Below are 17221 nucleotides of genomic sequence, written 5' to 3'. Positions count from 1 at the left end.
TGCTTAGATTCTTTATTTTGCTATGTGTAAAGAACTGTAAGGAATAAAATCTACCATAATTTGTTCTAAAAGAGCTTACTTTGTATCATTCCAGTCAAAGTGCATAGAAACTGAATACTTGAGTAAAATCCACTCCCCTCAGTCTTTTGAGCTTGAGTGAATGGGTTTAACAGGGATAATTCTCCTTTCATTAAAAATGTAGATTGGTTTCTGAATGCTGAGTTAAATTTTATATTCTGTATTACTAATTTCTTAATCCATTGGATGTCAACACTATTTAATGTAAATTGTAAACGTTTTTCCTCTTTCTTTCATCATGGGAATGGGTGAGAGGTTTTAGGTGAAGACAAGGAAGATTCTCAATTTATTTAAAACTAAAAGTGGATAGTTAAAAAAAAAAAAAAAATCAGTGTTTCCCAAATCGGGGAATTATTTCCTATGGCTAAAGAATCTTCCCTGTTGGATTTAGAGTGCTTGCAGAATTAAAGGAAGAGAATCCAAAATGACTATTATTGAGGCTCAGGAAATGATCTAGAAGTAATATACAGCCTTTTAAAGGGCAAGATGGGTAATTTCCATATACAAATACACAAACGTGTACACACACACACACACACACACATTACTGTAGATTAATGATAGTACATATGGATTGCAGGAACTTGCAGCCAAACAATGTTAAGTTTTTCATAGTCTGCTGAATTAGATATTATTTATTGATAAAGTCGAAATACAACAAGAATTTCTATCAAACTACAGATGTTAAAAACATAGCTGGTAGAGAGAGAATGCAAGTAAATTATTGATAGGCATTTCATTTTGGGTTTTGAAATCTACTTTTTTAAGTTATAGAAAATTCACTATGAAAATTCTTAATCCTATCTTTTTTCTGCTACCAAGCACCTCACCCACACAGCTGCCATGAAAATATTCTGTTAAATTACTTTAAGAATAACTCTATAGCTTTAATCACTTCAAGCCTCTACTCTGAATATTAATATTTGCAGCCAGAGCAGTTCTGTGATAAAGCTAAGGCACTACTTACTATCCTTGATGATAGAGGAGTTTTTAAGCTCTCTTGGAAAATGAGGTGCCAGAGAGCAGAAATTAGTCAAAAGTCTCTAACAAAACCCATCCATTTAAATGTGGCATTCTTGTTTCAGTTGGTCTTCCTTCTTTCTTATTAGAACATATTACAAATTCTATGCCAATAAAGTGAGAGAAATGATACAAAACAGGGGGTTTCACCTCAATACCATGGGTGCTTCTTTCAATATTATGACTTAATATCAAGGTTTTGTATATTATAAGCTCTACTTCTGTGTGTTCTGCCAATGGCTTCATCTCACAATGGAAAATCAGAAAACTGCCAAAAAAGCTACACTTTCTCATGAACCTACATTCAGGTTGATGGTGGCAAATGAAAAATAACCCAATTTGTGTTGGCATAAAGGTTTCCTTTGGGCTAGTGTCTAATCAGCCTGAAGTTCTAACTCCCTGTCTGGGACGTTTCTATGCTCCAGAGGGTCTCTTGTCTTCTCTTCCTTTCTTCTATAGCATCCAGGTGATAGAAGGGTCAGATATCCTTGAGGTGGTGTGGGTGGTCCTGGCCTGCTTACCCTCCACCTATGCTGCCTCCTCCTGGCTCTGAGTGAGGTACACCCTGTCTCCTCAGGTGTCCTGACCTCTTTTCTTTGAAGGAACCCCTGCTGTAGTAACTTCTGGTCAATTCTGTTGTGCTTGGGACTGATGGTCCTTTCCCATGCATACTCCACTTTGGGGACTCATCTCTACTTAGCCTTTCACTGGAACTGTGGATCCTCTGAACCCCGAGGGCCAGTCCCTGGCTTAAGCCTTCTGCCCCATATTTCACTGCATGTCATCTTACCCTTTAACATGGTGACTTTTGGCAGGCCGCTGGATCTTAACTCTCAGCTACTTTCCATATTCCCACTGAAAGCATGTGGAAATTTCTAGTCTCTCAGGCTCCATCCTAGAAACAAGGGAGACTGCAAAGAAGAGGTAAGAAAAGGAATTGTCTTACGCTCTCCCTGCCTAAATACACTTCAGCATTATTTCTGTTCTGCCCTGCAGCCATCCCACGTTGAATATTCTCTTCCTAAAGAAATGGAGGAAGAGACACAAGTTCCCTTCCTCCATCTGCTTTTATGATGTTCTATGATCATGTTTCCTCCAGATTTTCCTCTTCTCCTCACTAGAAGAGCTTCTACTTCCTCTTTCTTTCGCTCTTCCACCTGCCATATGGACTTAATTATTCTAGCTATAAATACATTTAGCTAGTATTTTTTTCTTTTGTTTATGTTAAACAAGATATCTTATCATCTCGAGATAGCCTAGGTTTATTTCCTGGCTTCATTACTTACCAGCTGTGTGATCATAGACAAATCATTTATCTCAGCCTCAGTTCCCTCATCTATAAAATGGGGAGATTAATAGTACTAACTTTATATGATGTTGGAAGGTTAAATTAATAAACTTCTACTTACTCTTTCTTTCCCTCTTCCACCTGCCATATGGACTTAATTATTCTAGCTATAAATACGTATAGCTAGGGTTTTTTTATTTTGTTTATGTTAAGCAAAATGTCTTATCATCTAGAGATAGCCTAGGTTTATTTCCTGGCTTCATTACTTATCGGCTGTGTGATCATAGGCAAATCATTTATTTATCTCTGAGCCTCAGTTCCCTCATCTATAAAATGGGGAGATTAATAGTACTAACTTTATAGTGGTGTTGGCAGGTTAAGTAAGTTAAGAAAAGTAAAGCAAGTAGAATAGTGCCTGGCACATAATAAGTATGTGCTGTTATTTGCTATTATACTACAAAGGCCCTTCTTTGTAACTTTTCCTCTTTAACTCATGTTTTTTTTTTCATAGTTTAATTATATTGCCCAAAGATATAGATCTTCCATCTATTCAGTTTTGAAGTTCTCATAATATCTGAATCATATGCACACAGTTCATTCTTGTGCTCTTATCTTTTCCTCCCTACTTCATTGATTTCAGTACTTTTCTTATCATCCTTTTATTTTCATCCTCACATCATTGGCTCTAGGAGGCCTTCCTGACCACATGTCCTAAGGCCAAGTGAGGTCCACTCGTCACATGCACTCTGGTTTTACAACCAACACAATCACAGATAATACAAATATTTGCTCCATGCCTCTCGTCTCCTGTAGGACCTTGGGCTTCATAAGGGCAGAGACCATGTGTGTCTTCCTCGATGCTGTAGCTGCAGTGCCTTGCTAACAGCTTGGGCATAGTAGGTACTGACTACTTACTCATTTAATGAGAAAATGCAAATGTAAGAAATAAGGTTAAATGGAATACCAGACCCAGTCTGTGTTTCTAGAAAAACAGCCTCTAAGAACACAGCCAATTTAGAACAATTTTGAAAGGATAATAAACACCTGGAGAAAAGGTTGTTCCCTCTACATTTGGCCAGGTCCTGTTTTGGATAACAGTTACTATTCTAAATGCTGGTCTAGGTTATCAAGCTGATAATGTTAATTATTGCTTTTATGGTTTTAAATTTAATCTTGGGAACAAGCTTATTTACTAGTTCATGAATAGCTATGGGGGGAAAACAAAAAAAAGCTTTCCCTTCCACTTACCAAGGAGAAGGTAATAGGCTCAAATGCTAGATCTGAAAATTAACTCGTGTAAAAAGAACATGGGTCTCAAATTGTTCTCAATAGCCTGTCTTATTCTTAACTTTCTTAAAGTTTTTCTTCCATAACCAAACAGGAAAAAAAAAAATATATATATATATATATATTTATTTATTTATTTATTTTGGGGTACTCACAGAGACACACACACACACACGTGCATATATACATATACATACATCACATTTCTATGAGACTCAGTGAACCTTCCCTGGTTCCTTGAATCTTTTTATCAGGCTGTTTTGAGTTTCCTTCCAATTAGAAAAAGGCTTCTGGCAACTTTAATCTTGCTACAGTTTCAAATAGTTTTGTGTTAAATAGATGAAGATCCTTCTTTAGCCAATCTAGTAACTCTAAACAGTATTAGAACTTTCTTTATTCATTGAACAGGTAAGTTTTGAATGCATGTTACATGCCACAGTTCGGCCTTTAAATTTTTTTTCTTAATATTTGATCCATTATTAGAATAGGATTGCTTTCAAACACAGTTATATAGTGGTTTATTCACAGCAAGTAAAATAAATCCCTTACACCAGAAGCTCAAGTTTTAAAAAGGAAGATAAACTGAGAGCTAAGTTACGGGGAACAAAAACCTGAGAGCTGTAAATAATATCTTAAGCAACCCAACTGAGAAGAATAAATGTACAAATTATCTCTAGCACATAAAAAGTGGTAAAGCATAGGGAATAGAGTCAATGGAATTGTAACAGCTATATACGATGTCGGGGGGTAGTAGGTTGGGGGAGGAGGGGTTTCACATTGTGAGGGGTATAAATGTCTATTACATTGTTTTGTACACCTGAAAATAAATAAATAAATAAATCAATGCCGGTTCGTTAGGAAGTAGCTTTGTCTATGAGTATCTTCATCTCGTAGCAGCTTCTGTCTTCTATCTTGTGTTTCTTTTAAAATATAAAAGGTTGTATTTCATTCACTTACCTTAGTTAAGTCAATAGTATTTAATCCAATCAGAAAACATAATCGTTATAAGTTTGGAACTGAGCATTATAGATTACCTCTAAATAAATATGACGAAAATTTCCTTTTACAGATGCAAGTATTGGCATTATGATGAAAACTTGCTCACTTCCAGCGTTGTGATTGTCTTCCATAATGAAGGCTGGTCAACCCTCATGAGAACAGTCCACAGTGTAATTAAAAGGACTCCAAGGAAATATTTAGCAGAAATTGTGTTAATTGATGATTTCAGTAATAAAGGTAATGGCTATGAAATTGACACTTTTGTCTATAAAATATGTTAATTATGAGTAATTGTAAAAGTGTGATTTGAAAATAATTAGTCTTTAAAAATTAATAGTTAGCATCTATTATCAACTTGGCATTGTGCCAAGCATTGTATATGAGTTATTTTGTTTAATCTCTACTATAATCCTTATGATGGGTAATATTATTATATCTCCATTTTACACATGAGGCCCAGATATGTTAAGTAACTTGCCAACAGTCACAGAGGTAGTAATTAACAGCTGGAATCAAGTCTACAGGCTCATAAGTCTGTATATTTAATCACTGTCTTACATTATGCCAATTCTTTGGGCCTTGAATTTTGCAAAAATTTAGTCATAGAGGTAACTTATTGAAAGACTGAAAAAAATGCAATTGCATGTATGTCATAATCCCATCTGATGCTCCATCCATAGTTGTCAAACTGAAATCTATATACCTATTTATTAGCCTATATTTTGCATTTTAATGATGACACAATATTGAATTTGACTAGAATCCATGGACTATTTTTTATTATAATAGAAAATATCTACTAAAGATTATTTTGTTCTCCATTTGATTTAGTATATAGACTAAAAGGAAATTGTATTTTATTTTTTAATTCTTTTTAAGGAGCCAGCTATTATAGCATTTACAGAGGCATTAGTTCATCTTGGTTCAACTTGGCAAAAGAGAGATTGAGCATTGATTTTTCCAGATAAGTGAGTTTAAGTTAACATTTTTTAAAAAGTAGATCCATTATTGTAAGCTGAATGTATCTTCTTAATGACATAAATGTCAAAAGATAGATAATGCTATAGCCCAGACCCCAAATCAGCATGCTAAATTAAAAACGCAATTGTGCTGCTGAAACCCAGATCTGGGTATTTGTTTATTCTTCTTTGCTTGTCACAAAACTGAATCGAATCTTTTGAAACCTGACCAAAGAAATTGGACTACTCAATAACAGGTTATTTGCTTTTTGGCAAATACGTTTTGCAGACAGTTTTTGTGTACAGTGATACCACTGACTATAACGTCAGAAGTGAAGACAGAGCAATGGCAGTCTGAAAATACCATTCAAATGGCTTTACAAAAGCTTCCTCCAAAACTTAATTTAGAACTCTTGCAGTCTGGATAAACCTCGCCTGTTTATGCAAGGATGTGACCAGAATCTTGATCTTATACACATTTATTAGCATGGAGAAGAAATGGAAATATGGCCTGTTTCCTTTTCCCCTCATCTTTGTGCAACTAATCACTTTTCTCAACTAATCATTTTTAATTATAGTAGAGAATGTATAACTTCAGATTTTTTAATCATATCAAATGACTTCAGCTTACACATCTTATCTTGGTTGCAATTTTCTAGGACAGGAATGTTTTCATTAAAAATACTATTCCTGTCTCAAGATAAATATTTGAAAATATGTTTTAAAATTATATTGTTGGTACCAACAATATTTTAGATTTAGGAAAACCTAAATCTACCAAAATAACTTGGAGAAATCCCATGTCTCTGATTGTTCTGATTTTAAGAAGCCCTATATTATTAATAAAAGTAAAATCTCAGCATATCCTAAAAAAAAACACCAAAAAAGTAAAGATATAGCAAAAGGTGTTTGCCACCCTAAATAACTGTCTGGCCCCAGAAAAAGGGAACAAAGTTTTGGACTTAGATTTTTGTCCACTTTACATTTTTTCTGATCAGTGCTTCTGTTGTTATAAACTCTAACACACAGTCTCTTGTACCACTTTTTAAAATCAATCACATACAGAGTTTGCTTAACTTACCAGCCTATAGAGAGATGTTTGTTGGGGCTACCCATGAACAGAAGTACAGACATCTTTAATTAATTTTCCCAATTTCAGAACAACCTTAAAATCTGTCAGTCCTATCCTTGATAAAATTATATATTCTTTGGTAAATCTGACTTCAGTGAAAATTTGCTTTATTCCTTCTCCAGTAGATTCAGAAAGTGGAGCTTAGAGTTAAATAAGTTTTCTTTTAAAGACAAAATACTGTACTAATATAAAACCTCACAAAGAGCTGGCTGCTCATAACACTTGGGTTTCTGGAAATTACAGTATCCTCTCAAAACAAGATTTTGAGCCTTTAAATAGAGCACACTTCTGTACACGTGTGTTTCAGCCAGTTGAGGCTGAGTCGGTTCGAGGTAAAAGGCAACCCCCACACTCTCAGTGGCTTATGACAACAAAGGATTATAGTACTGTTCTCCCTCCCGTTCAGACTACATGTTTCCTGCAGGTCAGCCCTGCTTTGCTCCACATGCAGGGCCCTGGCTGCCAGAGCAGCCTGATCTCAGACATCGCCCGCCTAAGGGCAGAGGGAAAGAAGAGACGTGGCGAAGCACTAGTGGGATTTTAACAATTCCTCTCACAAATACCTCACATCATTTCCACCCCCATCGCATTGTCCACAACAAGTCACATGGCTCAGCCTGACATCTGTGGGTTGGGGAGGATAATCACCCCGCAAGGAGAGGCAGTGAATACTTCGAACCTTAATGCCATAGTGCGAAATCCCAAAAAAGCCAAAAATCATTTGATTCACCAACTTCCCTTTTGGGACATCTTTACTAAGAATCTAAATTTGAATAATAAGCCATTGACTCATTTCAGCCTGTAAATATTTATGTATTTTAGATTTATTTAGGTTGTATATCGGAAAAAAAGCACCTAATGCAATTCAGAAGGGGCTTTAAAAAACAGAAAAAAAGCAAAAACAAAAAAAAAGCTTAAGACTCTCCCAGGCTAAAAAAAAAAAAAAAAAGGTAAGGTAAGAGCTCTTTAAATTTTTTTTAAATTGAGGGAAAATTACCTAGATTTTCTGGGGAGAAAATATAATTCAGCATGAGAATTTTGTTTATAATTGTTATTAAATCCGGATTCCAAAACAGGAAAAGGGAAATTGTTTTCTTCTCAATTTTGAATATCCATGTGTGGGTGTCTTGGTAATTTATAAGCTTCCTAAAAATGAGTGAAGTATTAAGTACACACAGTCTGATTTGCCCCTGTAACCATTAGCTCATCACTAAATACAGCTGTGTTTTTGTATGCATGGGCCAAAATTTTAAACAATTTAAAAATAATTTTTGTGTCCATAAGAAACATCTTTAAGGATTCAGGAGCTAGTTGTGGCTGTAATGAGCCAATTTCATGGACTCACAGTGATATGAACAAAAACTGTTCTCTTGCAACTGAGAGGCCAAGATGGAAACTTTGACAAAGGTATCTTGTTTTTATAACACAAAATTTCCTCTACCAACTCGTGTGTGTGTGTGTGTGTGTGTGTGTATGTATGTATGTATATATGTGTGTATATATGTATATACATAATTTATTACATAAATGTAAATATTTATTTGTAAATATATATATATATATATATATATATATATATATACACATACTTTTATACATACAAACACTTGTTGATGCTTAAAATGCAGAGAAGATAGGATCTCTTGATTTCTATTTGCCAACTTGATGGCAATTAGATTCATCATACGGAGACCACAACCTTGTATACTGATTATAGTTGGAAAAAGATGGCCCAGAAATAAATGTTTACCTATACATTGTGTGGATTCCAAAGAAATTGTACAATGTTATTTGTAGGTAGTGTATCTTCTGAAATCCTGAACCATTCTGCCAAAAGCAAACAAAATACTGTGCCTGAAAGCTTTTAGATATGACATTAATGTGTGAATTTTTTAAGTTTTTAATTTTTTTAATTTAAAAAATTTTTAAGTTTTCATGTCAATTGGCAGTCATCATTTATTTGATACTTAGAGAGATGTTTGATCATTCTCAGGCCAGCCAGTTCTCTGAAGGCACATTAAGCATATCAAATAATACACTTCACCTTACTTCCTTATAGACTAAACATTCAATCTGGTCTGTGTAAAATTGACTGCCTAAAGTACTTTTTGCCTATCCCTGTTTCATGAGAAAAATGATAGTTTAATTGGTTTATATACATAAATTTAATTTATAATGTTGATTCAAATTTTTTATTCACAGAACACTTAAAAGAAAAACTAGATGACTATATTAAGCTGTGGAATGGCCTAGTGAAGGTATTTCGAAATGAGAGAAGAGAAGGCTTAATTCAAGCACGAAGTATTGGTGCCCAGAAGGCTAAACTTGGGCAGGTAGGAAACATTTTTATTGATACCTACAATGTCAACATTTTGGATTTGGTAACTAAAAGGTCATATGCATTTTTTAAGTACCCTTTTAAAAAATGTTTCTCAATTATAGTTGACATTCAGGATTATTTTATATTAGTTTAAGGTGTACAGCATAGTGATTAGACATTTATATAATTTACAAAGTGATCCCCCGATAAGTCTAGTACCCACCTGGCACCAATAAATCTTTTTTTTCCATTGAAATGAGAATGCTAGTTTAAACAGATAAAACTTAAATGTTAAGATTGACTCTAATGTTAACTTATATTAGCATCTAATTTTAAATTGTGTGTGATAATATGATGTACTATATATGAGTGTTCATTCACCCTGCCTCTTTTTTTTTTTTTAAGGTTTTGATATACCTTGATGCCCACTGTGAGGTGGCAGTTAACTGGTATGCACCACTTGTAGCTCCCATATCTAAGGACAGGTAACATTACCTTGCTTTTTTTTCTTTTCTGGTTGAAAAGTAAACCTTGTCCTAGAAGGACAAATAATATTCCCATTCTTCTGAATCCAGTTCTATTCAATACATCGATTGAGTGTTCTATTGTAAGTGTCATCACTAGTGCAGCTAGTTTTATCCTGGGGTGGAGCTAGACTGATACTTTGGGCTGATTCAAATGCAGGCAGTTGGGCATTTGGGATAAGCCTAGAGTGTCTGCTTCAAGAATCCTCTTGTGTTATAGTTCTTGAAATGACTTTGTCTAGCTCCCAAACTTTTCTCTAAGAGTAACATTAATTGCTCCTTCTACACTGTGGGAACAGTTCTAAAGACTTGAAGGAGCAAGCTTTGAAATTACACCTATTGGATTTTTTTATGCCTTTTTAAATTCTTAAGATAGTAAGGACCAGCTGTTAGTTGTGTCAAGGCTTTAGGTTCCTATAGAAACCCTAAAGTTTAGAAATAGGCAACTATTCCATGGAAATGCAGTGATCACCATTAAATTTACAGAAAAGTTTGAAAACAATAGAAAGCAGCATCGACCTACTAGTTCCAAAAGCCTTCCCTACTTATTGTCCAGAATTCTATTTCAGAATCTAGGAAAATAAGACATGGCCCTGTGGTGAATGGCATGAGTCAAAGGAAGAACTTTGGAGGATTTAATCATCAGAGGATTTAATGTAAAAGCCTATGAGAAACATTTTTCACATGCTGTCTGATCTCATCCTCACAGCAACCCTGCAATATAGGTATTATTAGCTCCTTTGCACTGAAGAGGATACTGAGACTCAGAGAAGTAATTAATTTGCTCCAAATCAGACAGCTAATAAACTATCAAACCGAGATCTCTCTGGGACACCTTACACTGCACCATTTATTAAGAAATCTGAGAATCATGTGAAGTGAGGAAAGAGAACAAACCTTCACCTCACTAGGTGAAAACTAGCAGCCCTCTGGGGTGGTAAGGAAGCAGTTTTCCACAGGGTCCTGTGGCAATCCCACATATCTCACAGTGACTCTCCACTGTCCCACGGGAGTTATTCTAGAAGGAATAACACACATTTCTCAAACCTACTTCCACCAAATTGAAATTCTAAGCTCTATAGGTTTTTTCCTTCTCCTGGGTTTAACATCCTAAAAGCACCTTAACATGGTTATGAAAAGCTGTAATCTCCATGTTAGGAAATGTGTGTTAAGAACGTTTCTGATAAAAGGAGCACTAAAACAAGCAGGGTACCAAATTGTAGAGTTTACTCTGCACCTAATCAGTCATATAGTACTAGCATTTTCCTGAAGTCCAATACAAGGGATTTGTTTGCTCCAAATTCTCAGGCGGTTACTTAAGTTCTTCATTGGGTTTTGCGGGATTTTTTTTTCTCAGTTTTTTTTAGAAAAGCAGAAATACAACACAGTACTTTTTCTGTTTTTGTTTTTTGTTTTTTGCACTGAAAGCTGATTTTTGCAATAAAAAGGAGTAGGGAAAGGAAGATCAACAAAAAGCAGAGAAATAAATTTTCATAATAACTGCTTCCAAAGAAATAGAAAGCAACAAAGAATTGGGAGAACTGCTAAAAATGTAGCAGGTATTATCTTTTTATACAGGTGTGTTTATGTGCATGCGCGCGAACACACATAACACACACACACACACACACACACTTATCTTTTAATGGAGGATGAGGGAGTCAAAGTAACAGGCAGGAAAACATTGAAAATAATACAAAATTACGAAGAGAAAGTTGCCTGTAGGACCAAAGTGAAAATGAGAAAAACGCTATTAAGCTCAAAAACATGGCTTTGTTCCTGACATTTGTCTGTAAGCCGAGGGATAAGTTTTCTCTCTACTACCCGGATGAAAACAGGCTCCTCGACTTTTATAAGACATTAATTTACTTCTATTTCCTATTAGGTATTTGAGTCCCCTAATGCAAATCACAAACAAACAAAAACCCCAAAAACTAAAGCAATGACAACAAGAGATATTATAGTTAGGCATGCTAACCTAGTCAGTTTTGAGTTCTTAAATGCTTTTTCATTTTCTGTAAATGTTTCAGAACTACATGTACTGTGCCTCTAATAGATTACATAGATGGGAATGATTATTCCATTGAACCACAGCAAGGTGGGGATGAAGATGGTTTTGCCAGAGGGGCCTGGGACTGGAGTTTACTATGGAAACGTATTCCTCTAAGCCACAAGGAAAAGGCCAAAAGAAAACATAAAACTGAACCTTATCGGTAAAGATAATTACTTTCTTTTCTTACATGGAAATGTTTATCTAAGTACGTTTTTTTTTTTCCTTCCCCATGTACTCGTGTAAACATGTGGGTCCATACATACCCTTCCATTTCATCTTTGCTGCCATCAACACAATACAGAACCATTTGCACTGTGCCGATTATAGATGTCATAAATGGCAACACATATGAAATTATACCCCAAGGGGGTGGTGACGAAGATGGGTATGCCCGAGGAGCATGGGATTGGAGTATGCTCTGGAAACGGGTGCCTCTGACCTCTCAAGAGAAGAGAATGAGAAAGACAAAAACTGAACCATATCGGTAATCACTAAATCACTTACATGTTTTTCTTTTCTCCAGTATTTGCTAACCTATTAACCTCTTGCCAAGCTAAACCATTTGTTATTAAAACTGTAGATACTGTCTTAGATTCTGAAAGGGCTTCTTTCCTTGCACTAGCTCAGAGGCTTAAATTTACATTAGCTTCTTTGTAATTGCTTGTTCCCTAAATGCAGGCTCCACTTGGAGGGTGGGGGAGGGGGGTGGAAATGTTATATAGCATTAGTTCCAAATACACGTGAAAAAAAGGAAATTTTTGCTATCCTGTCCTCGTAGACTAGACAACAAATTTTATTCTTTTGACATTCTGTAAATTTACAAATGCATAAATTACAGTCCAAGTTTTATGTCTACTTTGATTCCTTGGGTGTCTTGGGTGTAGTGTGACCAATGAAAGGCAATAGCGAGGTTTTTTTGTTTTGTTTTGTTTTGTTTTGTTTGTTTTATACGTTAACTCTTAGATACTAATTTTGTACCAGTTAAATCTGATGAATGAAAATACATAACTTTGGAAAATGTTACATAGAATCCTTTATATATCACTTCCTTCTCAGAAGAGCACTTGATTTAAAGGAAACTTTATTCCAGAATCATCAGCTTTTGTCCCTTCTTGTGTCTCTTCAAATAGAACAGCTTATGCTGCTCTATTCTTTTTGGGTCTTTTAACTGGAACATGTTACTGTCTTTTAAAAGAATGGCCCCAAATGAAATGTTTGCCCAAATGTTAGTGTAGGCTTCTAAATATGTCTAATTTTATTTTTCTAATCTTTATGGTTCTGCTTTTGGTCTCTCTCTCTCCCTATTATACTACTGATAATATTAGAACTCTGTTTTGGGAAGGTGTTTCCAAAATCATGCAAATGCTGGTGGGATTTGGTCAAGTCACGATACCAAGACAACTGAAATGGCAAACATAAGGAAATTATAGAGATTTAAGCTTTATTTGACATTTTCCAAATTTCCCTTTGAAGTCCTTTTTCAAAATAATCCAGGAATTTACTGCTTACCCGTTTACCTGACTAACTATTCTAGGAGAAAAATATAAGGGGTAATGATTATATTTTTATTTCTGCCAATTCCATGGGTTAGTAAAGAAGTTTCTTAAAGTGGGCTAGAAAAATTTAAGGGCAGTTTCCCTTTAAATAACTCATTGCTTTTCATATTAATGTATACTGTCAAACATATACTGGGATAAATAGGAATATATTTAAAGATCAAAGAGGCAGAGTTATAATAGAATAATTTTAAATGACAGTTAAATAAATGTGACATGAAAATATAACCAAAAAGGTAGTAGTGCTCTTTAGTGAGTGAGGCAGTATACTTTAAGAAGAAAAGGCATAAGAGAAAAACTTTGCCATGATGGGATTTTCTTTGATATTGAAAATAATACTTGATGATCATTTATCCACTCAACCATTATTTAATGATTGCTTACTATGTGCCAGAAACTATTTTCTGTGGATAAATTTTTGAAAGATATGTTTCCTCATGGTTCTTAAAATATAATGGGTGAGAGAGAAATTAAACATAAAACTGCACAAATAACTCTGGATCAGCAACTGCAAAAAGTGGCATGAAGAAAAATCCCAGGGTCCTTGGAGTTTATAGAAAGGAGAACCCAATCCAGCCTCAAGGATCCAGAATGGCCTCCCTGAAAAAGTGTCATGGAAGCTGAGACCTGAAGGATGAAGAGTCAACCCCATGGAGAAGGAGGAACAACATTTCAGGAAAATGAGCAGCATAAGTGAAGGCCGTGAGATAGAAGAGAGTTTGGCATGTTTGAGGCATGAGCAGAGCAGTGAAGGCCTCAAGACGAGGGAGCCAGCTAAGCCTGGAGAGTGGAGAGAGGCTGGAATCACATGAGCCCATGTGGAGTCCACTCTGCCTGCTGTGTAATTAGAGTTGGATGGGGGCAGAATAGCATAGAGGACAGAAGTTACGGAGTTACTGTAGCCGTCCAGGCAGTGGTGGCTTGGTCTAGGATGGTAGCAGTGAAATTGGGACGAGGTAGACAGATTCAATATACATACGTATTTTCAAGGCAGAATCAATAGGAATTAGTGATAGATTGAATATTATGATAGATGGTGATGATAAAGAAGGGACTCTAATAGAGGAATCTATTTAAGAATCATGACACATTAATAATTATGATTATGCATTAATGTTCGGGGAGGTGCAGGGAACAGTATATAAACTATTCCTCTATCACTTCCAATGATGGGAATGGCCTGTTCCTAAAAAGCTACCAAATCTTTTTTCTCTTGTCCCTAAAAAGTACCCAATTCAAGATCCCATTCAAGAAGCCCCACAGATCACCCTTTTGCAGCCCTACCTCCTGGCATAGTAAATAGCTATGTCTGATGATTCTCATATGTCATTTCTGTACTACATTTGCAAACTCTGAATGAACTGTGACTGTTCTAAGATGATTTATACCCTTATTTGACAAGGCCCTGAGCTATAAAATTAAAAAATGACAGACTACTTCCATGGTGTATGGTTTTGCTCATCCCAGAATGACTCATGAATCATTATGGGAGCAGTTAGCAAACCAGGGCTGCATGGCTCCAAAGTTTTAGGAGTGAAAAAGAAAATTCTACTTTTACTAAATCTAAAGTCTTAATTTTTAAATTAACAAAGGAACCAAGGCTCCCTCTAATGGTGAAACGATGCAATGTTCTAATGTGTAATGAACTGTACAATTCGACTTCAGTTAGAAATTGAGGTAAATTCATGAAAGAATTGGACAGATTGTTTTGCAAAGGCTTTATAATTTCTTAATGTTTGGCCATCAGGTTTGTCTCTTCTATGCATTATTTAGACTGTATTCTGAAAAGGCTTGTTGTTTATTGGTGGAGGGATAGTGGGGGATTGTCTTTAATAGTTATTGTAGTGTTTCTTTTTCTTAGGTCCCCAGCCATGGCTGGTGGATTATTTGCCATAGAACGAGAGTTCTTCTTTGAACTGGGTCTCTATGATCCAGGTCTCCAGATTTGGGGTGGAGAAAACTTTGAGATCTCGTACAAGGTAACATTTCATTTAAACAAATGGCATTTGTTTGCTTAAGTAGTGACTGACTTGTGTGACTTTCGGATTAAAAAAAACTACTTAATGTATTTCTCAATTATAAGGAATGACTAACAAAAATGTACGCCTTTAGGCAAAATAAGGCAAAATATAAGCTGCAAACTTACTACATATGCATATGTAGTGGCTCAGCTAAACACTGAGGCCAGCAAACTTCAGAAATAAAAATCCCTCCTCCTCCCCCCACCCTGAGGCTTTCTGTACATTGGAGCGTTTTGTTATAGAAGCCCTTTGGAGAATCTGTATGTGGCAGGGCCATATTTGACCAACCACTGACGTGGTTACCCTTTATCACTATAAGACATGGTGATTCAGGACAGAAGCAGGTCCCAACCATGACTGCGTCCGCAAACTGACAGCACCGCCTGTCGCTGAGGTGGTCCTCCAGAAGTAATACCCTCCCCGCTCTAACACCAGTACCCATTTCCCGGAAGAAAGAAAGAGAACTGTATCACAGTTTGAGTTAAACATATATGTATGACCTCTTGTCTTAAATGTCCCTGGCATGCTCAGCAGTGGGAGGGATGGAAGACAATGCAGTCCTCGCTCTCTAGGAACTTACAGTTGATAAAAAAAAGAAAATTATACTTAAATTCATAATACAGTAAGAAGGTAGAATGCCATTTGGTTGGGGTGATTGAGAAACAACATCATGCTGGAGGTAGAATTTGAGGCAGAACTAGAAAGATGGGTGTGATATCACAAGCAGAGATAAAGGGAAGTGGGCGACTTCTAAGCAAATATGATAAGGAAAGGTACAAAGGTGAGTCATGAAGAATGTATTCAGAAAACAGTTTAGGAGCAAGTTTGGCAGAATCTGACAGCGTGAATAAGATAGACATCCAAGAAGATAAAATGGACAGGTACATTAGCACTATATTGAAGAGAGCCTTTCATGCTGAGCTAAGAGATTTTTACCAAATTTGATAAGCGATGGAAACCCCTTGAAGATAGTAAGCAAGGGAATAACATGACCCAGAGCTGCCCTTCAGCTAGAATAATCTCTTGCAATAAATAAGGATAACATTGAGGCGAGAGAAGCGGAGGTGAAGAAGCCATGCAGGAGGTTATTATAATAATCACCCAGATGGGAACTATATTAGCAATGGAAGTGACAAAGGATGTCAGGAATGGAGAATCTGCGTGGTTTGGCAAGGTGACAGTGAGAAAAGGTTGCTTGGAGCTCAAGTACACAGGAATAGAGGCCCCTGAGTAGCGCTATATTAACTGCATTCCCTATTGCCTTGTTATTATATGAGTTTGAAAAACAAGCAAATTATTTTAGGATTTTTTTAGTTTACGTATCCCCTGTGGACATTGTTATCTAATTAAGATTTCAGATTTACAGTTACGAGACAGATTTTCAGCCTTCATTTATTTTGGCATTTGAAACAATTTCCATATGCATTTTTCCTTGACAGATATGGCAGTGCGGTGGCAAATTACTGTTTGTCCCTTGTTCTCGTGTCGGACACATCTACCGTCTTGAGGGCTGGCAAGGGAATCCTCCACCCATTTCTGTTGGGACTTCTCCAACTCTAAAGGTGAGTCTTTTGGTTGAAGGTGGAGAAGGCTAGGGAACTAACATTAATGGACCACGTGCTGTGGTAGTTACGTAAACAGCTCACTGAATGGGATAAATCTTTTAAGCAGTCACACAGGTCCTCACTTTTACCTTAGGCTAGACTTATTCATGAAATATCTTATTGTTCTTCAAGATCATTCATTGTATCCCATTCAGATTAAGAGTTCTATATTGTATGTTCTCCATGAAGACATCCAAAAAAATTCAAAAAGGACTGACACACTGTAGGAAAGCAATGAAAAGGAAAATACCAGCTTCTGTTATTCACAAATGAGTAAATTAATATTTTTGTTTGGTTTTTGAAAATCACTCATGTTAGGAGATTTTGTAGGAAACAAAACCAAATTTTGAACAGTGCTTACAAAGATTATTAATCTTTTG

At 35.9% G+C, this 17221-nt stretch overlaps 1 protein-coding gene across 2 annotated transcripts in view; it reads left to right on the top strand.

Moving 5' to 3' along the window:
• Nucleotides 1-17221, top strand: part of GALNT7 (polypeptide N-acetylgalactosaminyltransferase 7) — a 122981-nt gene that overhangs the window by 91634 nt on the left and 14126 nt on the right. The window contains exons 3-8 of one of the 2 annotated variants that reach the window (XM_033135199.1): nt 4743-4909; nt 8966-9096; nt 9489-9568; nt 11638-11820; nt 15078-15195; nt 16677-16799. In XM_033135199.1, coding sequence (XP_032991090.1) covers nt 4743-4909; nt 8966-9096; nt 9489-9568; nt 11638-11820; nt 15078-15195; nt 16677-16799 — 802 coding nt within the window. Of the gene's footprint in view, nt 1-4742; nt 4910-8965; nt 9097-9488; nt 9569-11637; nt 11821-11961; nt 12145-15077; nt 15196-16676; nt 16800-17221 lie in introns of both variants that reach the window. The other variant, XM_033135198.1, reaches the window with a different exon arrangement.

This window comes from Rhinolophus ferrumequinum, chromosome 18, assembly GCF_004115265.2.
Source record: "Rhinolophus ferrumequinum isolate MPI-CBG mRhiFer1 chromosome 18, mRhiFer1_v1.p, whole genome shotgun sequence".
Taxonomy (NCBI): domain Eukaryota; kingdom Metazoa; phylum Chordata; class Mammalia; order Chiroptera; family Rhinolophidae; genus Rhinolophus; species Rhinolophus ferrumequinum.
The sequence above is the reverse complement of the archived record's forward strand: the minus strand, read 5'-3'. Positions and strand labels throughout refer to the sequence as shown.